This window comes from Anastrepha ludens, chromosome X (genome assembly GCF_028408465.1).
Source record: "Anastrepha ludens isolate Willacy chromosome X, idAnaLude1.1, whole genome shotgun sequence".
NCBI classification, from domain to species: Eukaryota; Metazoa; Arthropoda; class Insecta; order Diptera; family Tephritidae; genus Anastrepha; species Anastrepha ludens.
In genome coordinates, this window is record NC_071503.1 from 82118657 (window position 1) to 82136205 (window position 17549).

Consider the following 17549-nt stretch of genomic DNA (forward strand, 5'->3'; position numbering starts at 1 on the left):
GAATACTCTTCCATAAATGCGATGTATCGTTGGTGAAGGTCAGGACAGCGCGTTATACGCCGCTCCTGAGCAATAAATCTTCGAAGTGCAGTTGCGTATGACTGGCCAAGACAATGAGGGGCCTCTTTAAACGGTAGCTTGACAACAACTCTCCCCTCGGCGTTTCTCTGCACGGTTTGCAAGTAACTTTGTTCACAATTCCTTTGCTCAGTGGTCCACATGTCTGCCTTTGATGGTTCATCCAGCTTCCAGAGGCGTTGCAAATTGGCATCCACTGATTCTTCAACCGAAAGTAGGCAAATTGATGATGAATTTTCTGTAGGTCGTTGATATCGGCCAGAGACGACCCAACCTAATAAAGTCTTCTGTAGTGACGGTAACCCAGGTGCTAACTTTATTTGCCCAATAGACAGAATGTCGAAAAAGATTTCTGTGCCGATGAGTAGGTCTACACGTGTTGGCTTAAAGAAATTTTCGTCGGTGAGTTCAATGTTAGCCGGCAAGTTCCAAGATGTGATATTAAATTCAGCCTCTGGTTGATAAGCGATTTGCGAGGTAACATGGAACGATAATGGTGTCTCATAGTCACACATTCGTGATTTGACAATGGCTGATGTCTTGTATTTAATATTTGTTACCGAGTCCCCAATGCTCTGGATTTCAACGTGGTGCCTTTCACTTGGGAGGCGCAATTTTCGGGAAAACTCCTCGGTAATAAATTTTACTTGGGAGCAGGAGTCGAGTAGCGCTCTACCGAATTGAAAACAGCCAGACGCATCTCGGATGAGCACCACTGCAGTTGCTAGTATGACTTGGTCTTGTGGCGATTTTTCTTGATGTGTGTGCGTAGCTGCAGTACTTACAGGTTGCGTTGGTTGCTCAAGTGATGATGTAGAAAGCGATACTGACTGCATTTTGTTTGAAGTAGGAGCACGATGAAGTAGGCTGTGATGAGAACGAGCACAATGTTTACATCTGAATGCGGACGAGCAATGTGCTAGTTGGTGTTTATTAGACAAACAATTTAGGCACAGACCTAACCTTTTAACCTCTTTGAAGCGGTCAGCAATCTCCAGTTGCTTGAAGCGAGAGCAACTGCCAATTAAGTGGTCTGAATTAGAACATAATGCGCAAGAGCGATTTGTACATGAAAACGAATAGCCCTTACGTGGCGGCTTATTCCTGTTTTCCTGTTTGTAGCTGGATTTACCAGAATCACCAAACGAGAGGGAGCCCGATGCTGACTCTAAAAACTGACAGCGTCGTTCAAGAACCTTTGCGCACTGTTCCCAAGATGGTAGCGATGTGAAGTCTAACGACTCCTTCCACTTTTTTTGCGTTTCTTCATCAACCTTGTCCATTACAAGGTGAATGAGCAGTAAATGCGAAATGTTTTTATCAGAGCCGATTGACAACAGCGAACTATAAAGTGCAGACACGTTGTCGACCAAACTTTGTAACTGAGAAGCACCGCCTTTTGCAGCAGAAGGTAGCTCGAATAACGACTTGATGGTTTCCATGAAGATGAGCGTGCTATTGTCGTAACGGGACTTTAATCTGTCTAATGCCTTTGAGTAGTTCTCGCTGGTGATTTGGAACGCCTTCACAGTCTCCAAGGCCTGCCCTTGTAAACAATTGAGGAGATGGTTAAACTTCTCAATATTAGACAGCGATGACTCATTTTCGATGACGTGCATGAATGATGCGATGAAATTTTTATATTCCGAGTACCTTCCACAGAATACGGGTAGCTTTAATGCTGGTATTTTTGAATGCGAAACAGGAATTGCTGCTGATGATTCAGGGATCGTTGAATTGTGTTCATCTTCACCGAGCTGCATTTGGATGTTTGAACGGATGGTGACGTAGAGGTCTTCCAGGTCACCCCTACCATTGTCTTCTGGATCGAGCTTCTCGATTTGCGTTTGATAGCCCAACCCCTGCTTAAAATAGGAATCTAAAATTCCGAGTCGACACTTGAGTTCAATGGGCGAAAGTATTTTTCCAGTTTTACTTTCGCTTGTCTCCACTATTGTCCTTATGCGGGACATGTTTTTCCGGGTTAGTAAGCGCTGCTGCTTGACTTCTTCCAGCGACATGATTCACCAAACAAATTTTGCGAAAAGGTATAGATGTGTGATTTGCGAAATGACAAGATGATGAAAATGCTGAGCCGAAAAATATTTGGTGGTTGGTGAATCACTGCAGTAAAACTTAAGTTTTATGCGAAACAGCAGAAGTTGATAATAATCCTCGGTTGCGAAAAAATGTAATTGCTGAATTTATTCCGTTATCAGCGATTGCCACTAAAAATTAAGACACACTATATGTATGCCCCACGTTGGGCGCCAGAAAATGTACAGACAAACTCGTTTGTTTGTCCGGCGGCAATGCTGAGAAAAACGTTATAATTCAACGAACTCCAAAAGTGTACTGTTTTATTTTGCATATAGGCTTGCTTATATATATACACACATACTTAATTCTAAAGGTTCTAATTCTAGTTTGGTCCCCTTTAATCACCTGATGTTCAAGGTTGGTTCCCTTCATGATGGAAAGAATAATGAGATGGCGCCTATCGTGGTCCCGTTACTTTGCTCTCAGCGAATTTGACAACGAGTTACGTGATTTTAGCTCCAGTATGGCCAGATTACCATTTTCATAACTTGATTTTGCATTTTTTTTTTTTGTTATTTAGTCTGAGAGTTTTAGTTCTTTCTTCATGACATTTTTCTAGCCTGTTCTAATTAAAAGTGATGTTTATAATTTTGTAAAATATAAATTTTTTTTAAATTAGTTCAATAATTCACTTAGTTTTATTTAGCTTTACTTTTTTTAACATCTGGTGGCATTGCCCGCGATTGCAGGTGTTGTTGGTGTTCTTCTGCTTTCGGCAGTCAAATCTCTCTCTCGCTACTGCAGTATTGCCTACCTTTGGATATAAAAACGAACTAAAATTCCTATTCAAAGAAAATATATTAACACAACAAATTTTTATTGAATCATTTAAAGAATTTTGTATGCGTGACAAATTGTCTTTAGAATGTGCGTTTTTTCTAATAAATGTGTTATGCTTATGTACAATTTAATTTATAAGTTATTTTTGTCAAGCGAAACTCTTTTGTTAAGGGAACGACTTATTTGCTATATTTGAGGTTATGTAACTAGATAAGGTACTCTTTTTGTAAAAATGTCAGTATGGTTTCTTTAGTATTTTCTGGTAATTTGTTGCTTATTTTTATAATGAATACACCTCTTGATGCCCTATGTCCCACTAAGGATTGATGGCCGGAAGAAACGATTACACCTCTATGGTTTTAATCCGCATTCAGTAAATTCAAACGCCTTTTAAAATGTGTAAAAAGTTTTCAATCTTAAGAAGAGTTGAGAGAGGGACGTTTAATATTCTTCCATAACCTTAAAAGGAGCAAAAAATGAAATTCACATTTTCAAAATATCAAATTTTATAAAAACCAACTAATTTTCATTAGCACTAAAATCTTCTCAGAGTGGCCTTTTTTAACCTTCTTTTGTATAATATACAGTTTTTTTTAAAGCCAAAGTTTCGGTAGCTTTAAATTAAAAAAAAGAAACAAACACGAAACTTCAAAATTTTCGCATTTTCGGTATAAAAAAGCACTAAATTTATTGTGAAGAGCAAATGGTTGGCAATACTGCACAACTAAGCAAACTTGACGTCACGTACTCTCTGATGGGCGCAATCTTCTTTCTATCATTCTTGGGTTCCCTTTAATCACCTGATGTTCAAGGTTGCGGGAAAGCAATGCAGGGGCGGATCAAATGATGCGGTCAAAGGGGCGCTCATAATATGACCAATCATGTGCAGGAGCGGATCAAAGGATGCGGGCAAAAAAGGGCGCATATAATGTGACCAAACATCCCGGGCCCGTTGAAATGTATTTCAAGCAGGTAGTACAGCTATTTTATGAACTGGTCGGCGTAAGATTCCTCTTGAAGTTTTAACATCGACGACTCTAATGCGATTATCACTGCCAGCAATGCACTTGATGATACGTCCCATAGTCCATCGCTGCGGAGGTGCGTTCTCGTCTTGGATAATCACTAGCAATCCTTCCAATACATTAGGATTACCACTCGTCCATTTGGTCCGCGCTTGCAAGCTGTTTATATATTCATGTGACCATCTTCGCCAAAACGATTGTTTGATCGCAACAGTGCGAGCCCATTTGCTAATATGATCAATGTTGGTGCCCATTTCCTCTCGCTCTGGGATTGCTTTAAGAGAGCTACCTATTAAAAAATGGCCTGGAGTCAGGGCTTCAAGGTCGTTCGGGTCTGATGACAAAGGTGAAATTGGCCGTGAATTTAGTATTGCTTCGATAGAAATCATCACTGTGTTCAGTTCCTCAAAGGTAAGGCGACCATTCGCCATACTGCGGTTCAAAAGACCCTTTGCTGACTTCACAGCGGCCTCCCATAGGCCTCCAAAATGCGGAGCCCTAGGGGGAATAAAGTGGAAATTTATATACTGATTAGTACAATAATTTATAATTGACTCTTGATGTTTTTGATGAAATAAAAACATCTTCAACTCTTGAAGTTTTCTGCTGGCACCTACAAAATTAGTCGCGTTGTCGCAGTATATATCAGTTGGTAATCCTCGCCTGCCGATCATGCGCTTCAGTGCGGCCAGAAATGCATCTGTTGACAAGTCAGATACTATTTCTATGTGCACTGCCTTCGTTGAGAAGCACACAAATATGGCTATATAAGTTTTGTATGGTCCTTTGCCTCGAATGCGCAGGTATGTTTCAATTGGTCCGCAAAAGTCTATACCACACCGTGCGAACGGTCTTGATGGCGTAAGACGTGATACAGGAAGGTTGCCCATCGTCTGCTGAAATAATTTCGGCTTATATCTTACACAATGTATGCAAGATCTCACAATGCGACGTGCCACATCTCTTGCATTTATGACCCAGAATTGAAGACGTAGTAATGCCACCAGTGCTTTAGCACCTGCATGGTAATGAGTGATGTGTAAATGTCGAATATAGAGCTCCACGAAGTGACATTTTCCTGGCAATAAGATAGGGTGTTTCTGAAAATCTGCTAGCTCAAGACGCCCACCCTCTAGTAGTAGACGAAAGCCACCATGAATCTGCAGAAACGGGTTGAGAAATTTAAGTTGCCCAGAAATTGTTTTGTTTTGGTTGATCAGCCGTATTTCGTCAGCGAAGTGCTGTTGTTGCACATTCCAAACAATGCACCACAGAGCTTGCTTCAAATCTTGAGGCGACAGAGTTCCTTTGTCTAGGTGAGTTTCAAGCGGCCTGCTTGTTAATTTATGAAAACGAAATAGCCAGGCTACAACTCGTAAGCAATGATTGTATGTACTGTTTCTCTCAAGCACCTTCAAAATGTAGTTTTCTTCGATGACTGCTTTAAAAGCTGACTTACGTTTTTCTCGAGAAACTTCTTCCATATCGAGTTGGCCACATTGATTGCTGGGCCAGTTTTCGGATTCAAGTTGTAAGAATGATGGTCCTGAAAACCAAATTGAACTGCTTAGTTCAAGTGCAGTACAGCCTCGTGACACGATATCAGCCGGGTTGCACTTTGTTGGGACATGCCGCCAACTTACATCTGCTGTGAGATCTTGAATCTCTGAAACTCGATTACCGACGAATGTTGATAGGGTAGCTGAGTGCAGTTCAAGCCAATGTAGCACAATTTGTGAATCAGTCCACAGAAACGTTGGTGTTGGCGTTGAATAGAGGTTTAATTTTGGTAGTAGACGTGCTAACAGCAAGGCGCCACACAACTCGAGTTTAGGTAACGATTGCTTCTTAATTGGAGCTACACGCGACTTGGCAGTCAAAAGGGTGACAGTAGGTTTGCCTTCTGTTGATTTCGAGCGAAGGTAAATAGCACAGCCATAGGCTCGAATAGACGAATCACAAAACCCATGAATTTGTAAAGAGTTGTGATTTGTTGATCCAGAATACCTTGGAACTGAGAGCGTACTCAGATGCGCTATGTCCTTGAGAAATCGTTCCCAAGCCGTTTGTAGGTTCTGCGGCACAGGCTCGTCCCAATTCAGCTTCAAAAGCCATATTTCTTGTAATATGATCTTTGCAGTAATAATAACCGGAGCGAGAAGTCCCAAAGGATCGAAAAGCGCTGATGCAATAGATAAGATTGATCTCTTAGTTCCACGTGCATTCACAGGTTGTTTCGACTGAAAAGAGAATAAGAAAATATCTCGTATTTGGTCCCATTGTATACCTAAAGTGCTCGTTGTAAAACTTTCGTCGATATTTAAATCTTTCATGGTGTCATCTTCTCGAAATTTATAGTGGTTTGAATGCCACTTCGCCAAGGGGAAACAACCACGCCTTAGTATCTCCGTGACTTCGTATTTGATTTGCGATAGCTCTGCCAGGGTATCGGCACCGCATAAAAGATCATCAACGTAGAATGACGTTTTAATTGTGCTGGCACCGAGAGCATAATCCGATTCGTATGCATCAGCAATGTAGTTGAGGCTCTGTACAGCGAGATAAGGCGCGGACGCCGTACCATATGTTACCGTGTTTAACTGGTAAGTGCGTATTTCATCGTGAGGCGTACTTCTCCATAAGATGTATTGGAATTTGCGATCGTTTCTATCCACCAAAATTTGTCTATACATCTTTACGATATCAGCAGTAAGTGTGTAACGATATAATCGAAACCGTAGTAGCAAGATGTATAGATCGTTCTGCAGAGTAGGCCCAACAGCAAGAATATCGTTGAGTGATCTTTGGGTTGTACTCTTGCAGGAGGCATCGAATACTACCCTGAGCTTAGTTGTTGTGCTAGTTGGCTTCAGGACATAATGATGAGGCACATAGTAATGTGGATTATCGAAATCCACCTTTTTAACGATGCTCATATGCCCAAGGCGGGAATACTCTTCCATAAATGCGATGTATCGTTGGTGAAGGTCAGGACAGCGCGTTATACGCCGCTCCTGAGCAATAAATCTTCGAAGTGCAGTTGCGTATGACTGGCCAAGACAATGAGGGGCCTCTTTAAACGGTAGCTTGACAACAACTCTCCCCTCGGCGTTTCTCTGCACGGTTTGCAAGTAACTTTGTTCACAATTCCTTTGCTCAGTGGTCCACATGTCTGCCTTTGATGGTTCATCCAGCTTCCAGAGGCGTTGCAAATTGGCATCCACTGATTCTTCAACCGAAAGTAGGCAAATTGATGATGAATTTTCTGTAGGTCGTTGATATCGGCCAGAGACGACCCAACCTAATAAAGTCTTCTGTAGTGACGGTAACCCAGGTGCTAACTTTATTTGCCCAATAGACAGAATGTCGAAAAAGATTTCTGTGCCGATGAGTAGGTCTACACGTGTTGGCTTAAAGAAATTTTCGTCGGTGAGTTCAATGTTAGCCGGCAAGTTCCAAGATGTGATATTAAATTCAGCCTCTGGTTGATAAGCGATTTGCGAGGTAACATGGAACGATAATGGTGTCTCATAGTCACACATTCGTGATTTGACAATGGCTGATGTCTTGTATTTAATATTTGTTACCGAGTCCCCAATGCTCTGGATTTCAACGTGGTGCCTTTCACTTGGGAGGCGCAATTTTCGGGAAAACTCCTCGGTAATAAATTTTACTTGGGAGCAGGAGTCGAGTAGCGCTCTACCGAATTGAAAACAGCCAGACGCATCTCGGATGAGCACCACTGCAGTTGCTAGTATGACTTGGTCTTGTGGCGATTTTTCTTGATGTGTGTGCGTAGCTGCAGTACTTACAGGTTGCGTTGGTTGCTCAAGTGATGATGTAGAAAGCGATACTGACTGCATTTTGTTTGAAGTAGGAGCACGATGAAGTAGGCTGTGATGAGAACGAGCACAATGTTTACATCTGAATGCGGACGAGCAATGTGCTAGTTGGTGTTTATTAGACAAACAATTTAGGCACAGACCTAACCTTTTAACCTCTTTGAAGCGGTCAGCAATCTCCAGTTGCTTGAAGCGAGAGCAACTGCCAATTAAGTGGTCTGAATTAGAACATAATGCGCAAGAGCGATTTGTACATGAAAACGAATAGCCCTTACGTGGCGGCTTATTCCTGTTTTCCTGTTTGTAGCTGGATTTACCAGAATCACCAAACGAGAGGGAGCCCGATGCTGACTCTAAAAACTGACAGCGTCGTTCAAGAACCTTTGCGCACTGTTCCCAAGATGGTAGCGATGTGAAGTCTAACGACTCCTTCCACTTTTTTTGCGTTTCTTCATCAACCTTGTCCATTACAAGGTGAATGAGCAGTAAATGCGAAATGTTTTTATCAGAGCCGATTGACAACAGCGAACTATAAAGTGCAGACACGTTGTCGACCAAACTTTGTAACTGAGAAGCACCGCCTTTTGCAGCAGAAGGTAGCTCGAATAACGACTTGATGGTTTCCATGAAGATGAGCGTGCTATTGTCGTAACGGGACTTTAATCTGTCTAATGCCTTTGAGTAGTTCTCGCTGGTGATTTGGAACGCCTTCACAGTCTCCAAGGCCTGCCCTTGTAAACAATTGAGGAGATGGTTAAACTTCTCAATATTAGACAGCGATGACTCATTTTCGATGACGTACATGAATGATGCGATGAAATTTTTATATTCCGAGTACCTTCCACAGAATACGGGTAGCTTTAATGCTGGTATTTTTGAATGCGAAACAGGAATTGCTGCTGATGATTCAGGGATCGTTGAATTGTGTTCATCTTCACCGAGCTGCATTTGGATGTTTGAACGGATGGTGACGTAGAGGTCTTCCAGGTCACCCCTACCATTGTCTTCTGGATCGAGCTTCTCGATTTGCGTTTGATAGCCCAACCCCTGCTTAAAATAGGAATCTAAAATTCCGAGTCGACACTTGAGTTCAATGGGCGAAAGTATTTTTCCAGTTTTACTTTCGCTTGTCTCCACTATTGTCCTTATGCGGGACATGTTTTTCCGGGTTAGTAAGCGCTGCTGCTTGACTTCTTCCAGCGACATGATTCACCAAACAAATTTTGCGAAAAGGTATAGATGTGTGATTTGCGAAATGACAAGATGATGAAAATGCTGAGCCGAAAAATATTTGGTGGTTGGTGAATCACTGCAGTAAAACTTAAGTTTTATGCGAAACAGCAGAAGTTGATAATAATCCTCGGTTGCGAAAAAATGTAATTGCTGAATTTATTCCGTTATCAGCGATTGCCACTAAAAATTAAGACACACTATATGTATGCCCCACGTTGGGCGCCAGAAAATGTACAGACAAACTCGTTTGTTTGTCCGGCGGCAATGCTGAGAAAAACGTTATAATTCAACGAACTCCAAAAGTGTACTGTTTTATTTTGCATATAGGCTTGCTTATATATATACACACATACTTAATTCTAAAGGTTCTAATTCTAGTTTGGTCCCCTTTAATCACCTGATGTTCAAGGTTGGTTCCCTTCATGATGGAAAGAATAATGAGATGGCGCCTATCGTGGTCCCGTTACTTTGCTCTCAGCGAATTTGACAACGAGTTACGTGATTTTAGCTCCAGTATGGCCAGATTACCATTTTCATAACTTGATTTTGCATTTTTTTTTTTTGTTATTTAGTCTGAGAGTTTTAGTTCTTTCTTCATGACATTTTTCTAGCCTGTTCTAATTAAAAGTGATGTTTATAATTTTGTAAAATATAAATTTTTTTTAAATTAGTTCAATAATTCACTTAGTTTTATTTAGCTTTACTTTTTTTAACATCTGGTGGCATTGCCCGCGATTGCAGGTGTTGTTGGTGTTCTTCTGCTTTCGGCAGTCAAATCTCTCTCTCGCTACTGCAGTATTGCCTACCTTTGGATATAAAAACGAACTAAAATTCCTATTCAAAGAAAATATATTAACACAACAAATTTTTATTGAATCATTTAAAGAATTTTGTATGCGTGACAAATTGTCTTTAGAATGTGCGTTTTTTCTAATAAATGTGTTATGCTTATGTACAATTTAATTTATAAGTTATTTTTGTCAAGCGAAACTCTTTTGTTAAGGGAACGACTTATTTGCTATATTTGAGGTTATGTAACTAGATAAGGTACTCTTTTTGTAAAAATGTCAGTATGGTTTCTTTAGTATTTTCTGGTAATTTGTTGCTTATTTTTATAATGAATACACCTCTTGATGCCCTATGTCCCACTAAGGATTGATGGCCGGAAGAAACGATTACACCTCTATGGTTTTAATCCGCATTCAGTAAATTCAAACGCCTTTTAAAATGTGTAAAAAGTTTTCAATCTTAAGAAGAGTTGAGAGAGGGACGTTTAATATTCTTCCATAACCTTAAAAGGAGCAAAAAATGAAATTCACATTTTCAAAATATCAAATTTTATAAAAACCAACTAATTTTCATTAGCACTAAAATCTTCTCAGAGTGGCCTTTTTTAACCTTCTTTTGTATAATAATACAGTTTTTTTTAAAGCCAAAGTTTCGGTAGCTTTAAATTAAAAAAAAGAAACAAACACGAAACTTCAAAATTTTCGCATTTTCGGTATAAAAAAGCACTAAATTTATTGTGAAGAGCAAATGGTTGGCAATACTGCACAACTAAGCAAACTTGACGTCACGTACTCTCTGATGGGCGCAATCTTCTTTCTATCATTCTTGGGTTCCCTTTAATCACCTGATGTTCAAGGTTGCGGGAAAGCAATGCAGGGGCGGATCAAATGATGCGGTCAAAGGGGCGCTCATAATATGACCAATCATGTGCAGGAGCGGATCAAAGGATGCGGGCAAAAAAGGGCGCATATAATGTGACCAAACATCCCGGGCCCGTTGAAATGTATTTCAAGCAGGTAGTACAGCTATTTTATGAACTGGTCGGCGTAAGATTCCTCTTGAAGTTTTAACATCGACGACTCTAATGCGATTATCACTGCCAGCAATGCACTTGATGATACGTCCCATAGTCCATCGCTGCGGAGGTGCGTTCTCGTCTTGGATAATCACTAGCAATCCTTCCAATACATTAGGATTACCACTCGTCCATTTGGTCCGCGCTTGCAAGCTGTTTATATATTCATGTGACCATCTTCGCCAAAACGATTGTTTGATCGCAACAGTGCGAGCCCATTTGCTAATATGATCAATGTTGGTGCCCATTTCCTCTCGCTCTGGGATTGCTTTAAGAGAGCTACCTATTAAAAAATGGCCTGGAGTCAGGGCTTCAAGGTCGTTCGGGTCTGATGACAAAGGTGAAATTGGCCGTGAATTTAGTATTGCTTCGATAGAAATCATCACTGTGTTCAGTTCCTCAAAGGTAAGGCGACCATTCGCCATACTGCGGTTCAAAAGACCCTTTGCTGACTTCACAGCGGCCTCCCATAGGCCTCCAAAATGCGGAGCCCTAGGGGGAATAAAGTGGAAATTTATATACTGATTAGTACAATAATTTATAATTGACTCTTGATGTTTTTGATGAAATAAAAACATCTTCAACTCTTGAAGTTTTCTGCTGGCACCTACAAAATTAGTCGCGTTGTCGCAGTATATATCAGTTGGTAATCCTCGCCTGCCGATCATGCGCTTCAGTGCGGCCAGAAATGCATCTGTTGACAAGTCAGATACTATTTCTATGTGCACTGCCTTCGTTGAGAAGCACACAAATATGGCTATATAAGTTTTGTATGGTCCTTTGCCTCGAATGCGCAGGTATGTTTCAATTGGTCCGCAAAAGTCTATACCACACCGTGCGAACGGTCTTGATGGCGTAAGACGTGATACAGGAAGGTTGCCCATCGTCTGCTGAAATAATTTCGGCTTATATCTTACACAATGTATGCAAGATCTCACAATCCGACGTGCCACATCTCTTGCATTTATGACCCAGAATTGAAGACGTAGTAATGCCACCAGTGCTTTAGCACCTGCATGGTAATGAGTGATGTGTAAATGTCGAATATAGAGCTCCACGAAGTGACATTTTCCTGGCAATAAGATAGGGTGTTTCTGAAAATCTGCTAGCTCAAGACGCCCACCCACTAGTAGTAGACGAAAGCCACCATGAATCTGCAGAAACGGGTTGAGAAATTTAAGTTGCCCAGAAATTGTTTTGTTTTGGTTGATCAGCCGTATTTCGTCAGCGAAGTGCTGTTGTTGCACATTCCAAACAATGCACCACAGCGCTTGCTTCAAATCTTGAGGCGACAGAGTTCCTTTGTCTAGGTGAGTTTCAAGCGGCCTGCTTGTTAATTTATGAAAACGAAATAGCCAGGCTACAACTCGTAAGCAATGATTGTATGTACTGTTTCTCTCAAGCACCTTCAAAATGTAGTTTTCTTCGATGACTGCTTTAAAAGCTGACTTACGTTTTTCTCGAGAAACTTCTTCCATATCGAGTTGGCCACATTGATTGCTGGGCCAGTTTTCGGATTCAAGTTGTAAGAATGATGGTCCTGAAAACCAAATTGAACTGCTTAGTTCAAGTGCAGTACAGCCTCGTGACACGATATCAGCCGGGTTGCACTTTGTTGGGACATGCCGCCAACTTACATCTGCTGTGAGATCTTGAATCTCTGAAACTCGATTACCGACGAATGTTGATAGGGTAGCTGAGTGCAGTTCAAGCCAATGTAGCACAATTTGTGAATCAGTCCACAGAAACGTTGGTGTTGGCGTTGAATAGAGGTTTAATTTTGGTAGTAGACGTGCTAACAGCAAGGCGCCACACAACTCGAGTTTAGGTAACGATTGCTTCTTAATTGGAGCTACACGCGACTTGGCAGTCAAAAGGGTGACAGTAGGTTTGCCTTCTGTTGATTTCGAGCGAAGGTAAATAGCACAGCCATAGGCTCGAATAGACGAATCACAAAACCCATGAATTTGTAAAGAGTTGTGATTTGTTGATCCAGAATACCTTGGAACTGAGAGCGTACTCAGATGCGCTATGTCCTTGAGAAATCGTTCCCAAGCCGTTTGTAGGTTCTGCGGCACAGACTCGTCCCAATTCAGCTTCAAAAGCCATATTTCTTGTAATATGATCTTTGCAGTAATAATAACCGGAGCGAGAAGTCCCAAAGGATCGAAAAGCGCTGATGCAATAGATAAGATTGATCTCTTAGTTCCACGTGCATTCACAGGTTGTTTCGACTGAAAAGAGAATAAGAAAATATCTCGTATTTGGTCCCATTGTATACCTAAAGTGCTCGTTGTAAAACTTTCGTCGATATTTAAATCTTTCATGGTGTCATCTTCTCGAAATTTATAGTGGTTTGAATGCCACTTCGCCAAGGGGAAACAACCACGCCTTAGTATCTCCGTGACTTCGTATTTGATTTGCGATAGCTCTGCCAGGGTATCGGCACCGCATAAAAGATCATCAACGTAGAATGACGTTTTAATTGTGCTGGCACCGAGAGCATAATCCGATTCGTATGCATCAGCAATGTAGTTGAGGCTCTGTACAGCGAGATAAGGCGCGGACGCCGTACCATATGTTACCGTGTTTAACTGGTAAGTGCGTATTTCATCGTGAGGCGTACTTCTCCATAAGATGTATTGGAATTTGCGATCGTTTCTATCCACCAAAATTTGTCTATACATCTTTACGATATCAGCAGTAAGTGTGTAACGATATAATCGAAACCGTAGTAGCAAGATGTATAGATCGTTCTGCAAAGTAGGCCCAACAGCAAGAATATCGTTGAGTGATCTTTGGGTTGTACTCTTGCAGGAGGCATCGAATACTACCCTGCTTAGCTTAGTTGTTGTGCTAGTTGGCTTCAGGACATAATGATGAGGCACATAGTAATGTGGATTATCGAAATCCACCTTTTTAACGATGCTCATATGCCCAAGGCGGGAATACTCTTCCATAAATGCGATGTATCGTTGGTGAAGGTCAGGACAGCGCGTTATACGCCGCTCCTGAGCAATAAATCTTCGAAGTGCAGTTGCGTATGACTGGCCAAGACAATGAGGGGCCTCTTTAAACGGTAGCTTGACAACAACTCTCCCCTCGGCGTTTCTCTGCACGGTTTGCAAGTAACTTTGTTCACAATTCCTTTGCTCAGTGGTCCACATGTCTGCGTTTGATGGTTCATCCAGCTTCCAGAGGCGTTGCAAATTGGCATCCACTGATTCTTCAACCGAAAGTAGGCAAATTGATGATGAATTTTCTGTAGGTCGTTGATATCGGCCAGAGACGACCCAACCTAATAAAGTCTTCTGTAGTGACGGTAACCCAGGTGCTAACTTTATTTGCCCAATAGACAGAATGTCGAAAAAGATTTCTGTGCCGATGAGTAGGTCTACACGTGTTGGCTTAAAGAAATTTTCGTCGGTGAGTTCAATGTTAGCCGGCAAGTTCCAAGATGTGATATTAAATTCAGCCTCTGGTTGATAAGCGATTTGCGAGGTAACATGGAACGATAATGGTGTCTCATAGTCACACATTCGTGATTTGACAATGGCTGATGTCTTGTATTTAATATTTGTTACCGAGTCCCCAATGCTCTGGATTTCAACGTGGTGCCTTTCTCTTGGGAGGCGCAATTTTCGGGAAAACTCCTCGGTAATAAATTTTACTTGGGAGCAGGAGTCGAGTAGCGCTCTACCGAATTGAAAACAGCCAGACGCATCTCGGATGAGCACCACTGCAGTTGCTAGTATGACTTGGTCTTGTGGCGATTTTTCTTGATGTGTGTGCGTAGCTGCAGTACTTACAGGTTGCGTTGGTTGCTCAAGTGATGATGTAGAAAGCGATACTGACTGCATTTTGTTTGAAGTAGGAGCACGATGAAGTAGGCTGTGATGAGAACGAGCACAATGTTTACATCTGAATGCGGACGAGCAATGTGCTAGTTGGTGTTTATTAGACAAACAATTTAGGCACAGACCTAACCTTTTAACCTCTTTGAAGCGGTCAGCAATCTCCAGTTGCTTGAAGCGAGAGCAACTGCCAATTAAGTGGTCTGAATTAGAACATAATGCGCAAGAGCGATTTGTACATGAAAACGAATAGCCCTTACGTGGCGGCTTATTCCTGTTTTCCTGTTTGTAGCTGGATTTACCAGAATCACCAAACGAGAGGGAGCCCGATGCTGACTCTAAAAACTGACAGCGTCGTTCAAGAACCTTTGCGCACTGTTCCCAAGATGGTAGCGATGTGAAGTCTAACGACTCCTTCCACTTTTTTTGCGTTTCTTCATCAACCTTGTCCATTACAAGGTGAATGAGCAGTAAATGCGAAATGTTTTTATCAGAGCCGATTGACAACAGCGAACTATAAAGTGCAGACACGTTGTCGACCAAACTTTGTAACTGAGAAGCACCGCCTTTTGCAGCAGAAGGTAGCTCGAATAACGACTTGATGGTTTCCATGAAGATGAGCGTGCTATTGTCGTAACGGGATTTTAATCTGTCTAATGCCTTTGAGTAGTTCTCGCTGGTGATTTGGAACGCCTTCACAGTCTCCAAGGCCTGCCCTTTTAAACAATTGAGGAGATGGTTAAACTTCTCAATATTAGACAGCGATGACTCATTTTCGATGACGTGCATGAATGATGCAATGAAATTTTTATATTCCGAGTACCTTCCACAGAATACGGGTAGCTTTAATGCTGGTATTTTTGAATGCGAAACAGGAATTGCTGCTGATGATTCAGGGATCGTTGAATTGTGTTCATCTTCACCGAGCTGCATTTGGATGTTTGAACGGATGGTGACGTAGAGGTCTTCCAGGTCACCCCTACCATTGTCTTCTGGATCGAGCTTCTCGATTTGCGTTTGATAGCCCAACCCCTGCTTAAAATAGGAATCTAAAATTCCGAGTCGACACTTGAGTTCAATGGGTGAAAGTATTTTTCCAGTTTTACTTTCGCTTGTCTCCACTATTGTCCTTATGCGGGACATGTTTTTCCGGGTTAGTAAGCGCTGCTGCTTGACTTCTTCCAGCGACATGATTCACCAAACAAATTTTGCGAAAAGGTATAGATGTGTGATTTGCGAAATGACAAGATGATGAAAATGCTGAGCCGAAAAATATTTGGTGGTTGGTGAATCACTGCAGTAAAACTTAAGTTTTATGCGAAACAGCAGAAGTTGATAATAATCCTCGGTTGCGAAAAAATGTAATTGCTGAATTTATTCCGTTATCAGCGATTGCCACTAAAAATTAAGGCACACTATATGTATGCCCCACGTTGGGCGCCAGAAAATGTACAGACAAACTCGTTTGTTTGTCCGGCGGCAATGCTGAGAAAAACGTTATAATTCAACGAACTCCAAAAGTGTACTGTTTTATTTTGCATATAGGCTTGCTTATATATATACACACATACTTAATTCTAAAGGTTCTAATTCTAGTTTGGTCCCCTTTAATCACCTGATGTTCAAGGTTGGTTCCCTTCATGATGGAAAGAATAATGAGATGGCGCCTATCGTGGTCCCGTTACTTTGCTCTCAGCGAATTTGACAACGAGTTACGTGATTTTAGCTCCAGTATGGCCAGATTACCATTTTCATAACTTGATTTTGCATTTTTTTTTTTTGTTATTTAGTCTGAGAGTTTTAGTTCTTTCTTCATGACATTTTTCTAGCCTGTTCTAATTAAAAGTGATGTTTATAATTTTGTAAAATATAAATTTTTTTTAAATTAGTTCAATAATTCACTTAGTTTTATTTAGCTTTACTTTTTTTAACATCTGGTGGCATTGCCCGCGATTGCAGGTGTTGTTGGTGTTCTTCTGCTTTCGGCAGTCAAATCTCTCTCTCGCTACTGCAGTATTGCCTACCTTTGGATATAAAAACGAACTAAAATTCCTATTCAAAGAAAATATATTAACACAACAAATTTTTATTGAATCATTTAAAGAATTTTGTATGCGTGACAAATTGTCTTTAGAATGTGCGTTTTTTCTAATAAATGTGTTATGCTTATGTACAATTTAATTTATAAGTTATTTTTGTCAAGCGAAACTCTTTTGTTAAGGGAACGACTTATTTGCTATATTTGAGGTTATGTAACTAGATAAGGTACTCTTTTTGTAAAAATGTCAGTATGGTTTCTTTAGTATTTTCTGGTAATTTGTTGCTTATTTTTATAATGAATACACCTCTTGATGCCCTATGTCCCACTAAGGATTGATGGCCGGAAGAAACGATTACACCTCTATGGTTTTAATCCGCATTCAGTAAATTCAAACGCCTTTTAAAATGTGTAAAAAGTTTTCAATCTTAAGAAGAGTTGAGAGAGGGACGTTTAATATTCTTCCATAACCTTAAAAGGAGCAAAAAATGAAATTCACATTTTCAAAATATCAAATTTTATAAAAACCAACTAATTTTCATTAGCACTAAAATCTTCTCAGAGTGGCCTTTTTTAACCTTCTTTTGTATAATAATACAGTTTTTTTTAAAGCCAAAGTTTCGGTAGCTTTAAATTAAAAAAAAGAAACAAACACGAAACTTCAAAATTTTCGCATTTTCGGTATAAAAAAGCACTAAATTTATTGTGAAGAGCAAATGGTTGGCAATACTGCAC

The 17549-nt window shown here is 40.7% G+C and overlaps 2 protein-coding genes across 2 annotated transcripts in view; one reads left to right on the top strand and one right to left on the bottom strand.

Annotated features, from left to right (window-relative positions):
• Positions 1–17549, top strand: part of LOC128869190 (uncharacterized) — a 586599-nt gene that overhangs the window by 28454 nt on the left and 540596 nt on the right. The window lies entirely within an intron of this gene.
• LOC128870282 (uncharacterized) lies at positions 10856–15967 on the bottom strand. Its single transcript, XM_054112884.1, has 3 exons — positions 12376–15967; positions 11499–11934; positions 10856–11414 (listed from the first exon to the last, which is right to left on the bottom strand). Exons 1-3 carry the CDS (start codon positions 15965–15967, stop codon positions 10856–10858), a joined length of 4587 nt encoding a protein of 1528 aa, XP_053968859.1.

Excerpts from the sequence above, each read along its gene's own strand:
- LOC128870282 (XM_054112884.1), bottom strand. The coding sequence starts at position 15,967 with ATGTCGCTGGAAGAAGTCAAGCAGCAGCGCTTACTAACCCGGAAAAAC. Across the intron at positions 11,935-12,375 it reads AGAAGTTTCTCGAGAAAAAC|GTGCTAAAGCACTGGTGGCA; the intron begins GTAAGTCAGCTT and ends ATTACCATGCAG. Across the intron at positions 11,415-11,498 it reads AAACTTCAAGAGTTGAAGAT|GGCTCCGCATTTTGGAGGCC; the intron begins GTTTTTATTTCA and ends TATTCCCCCTAG.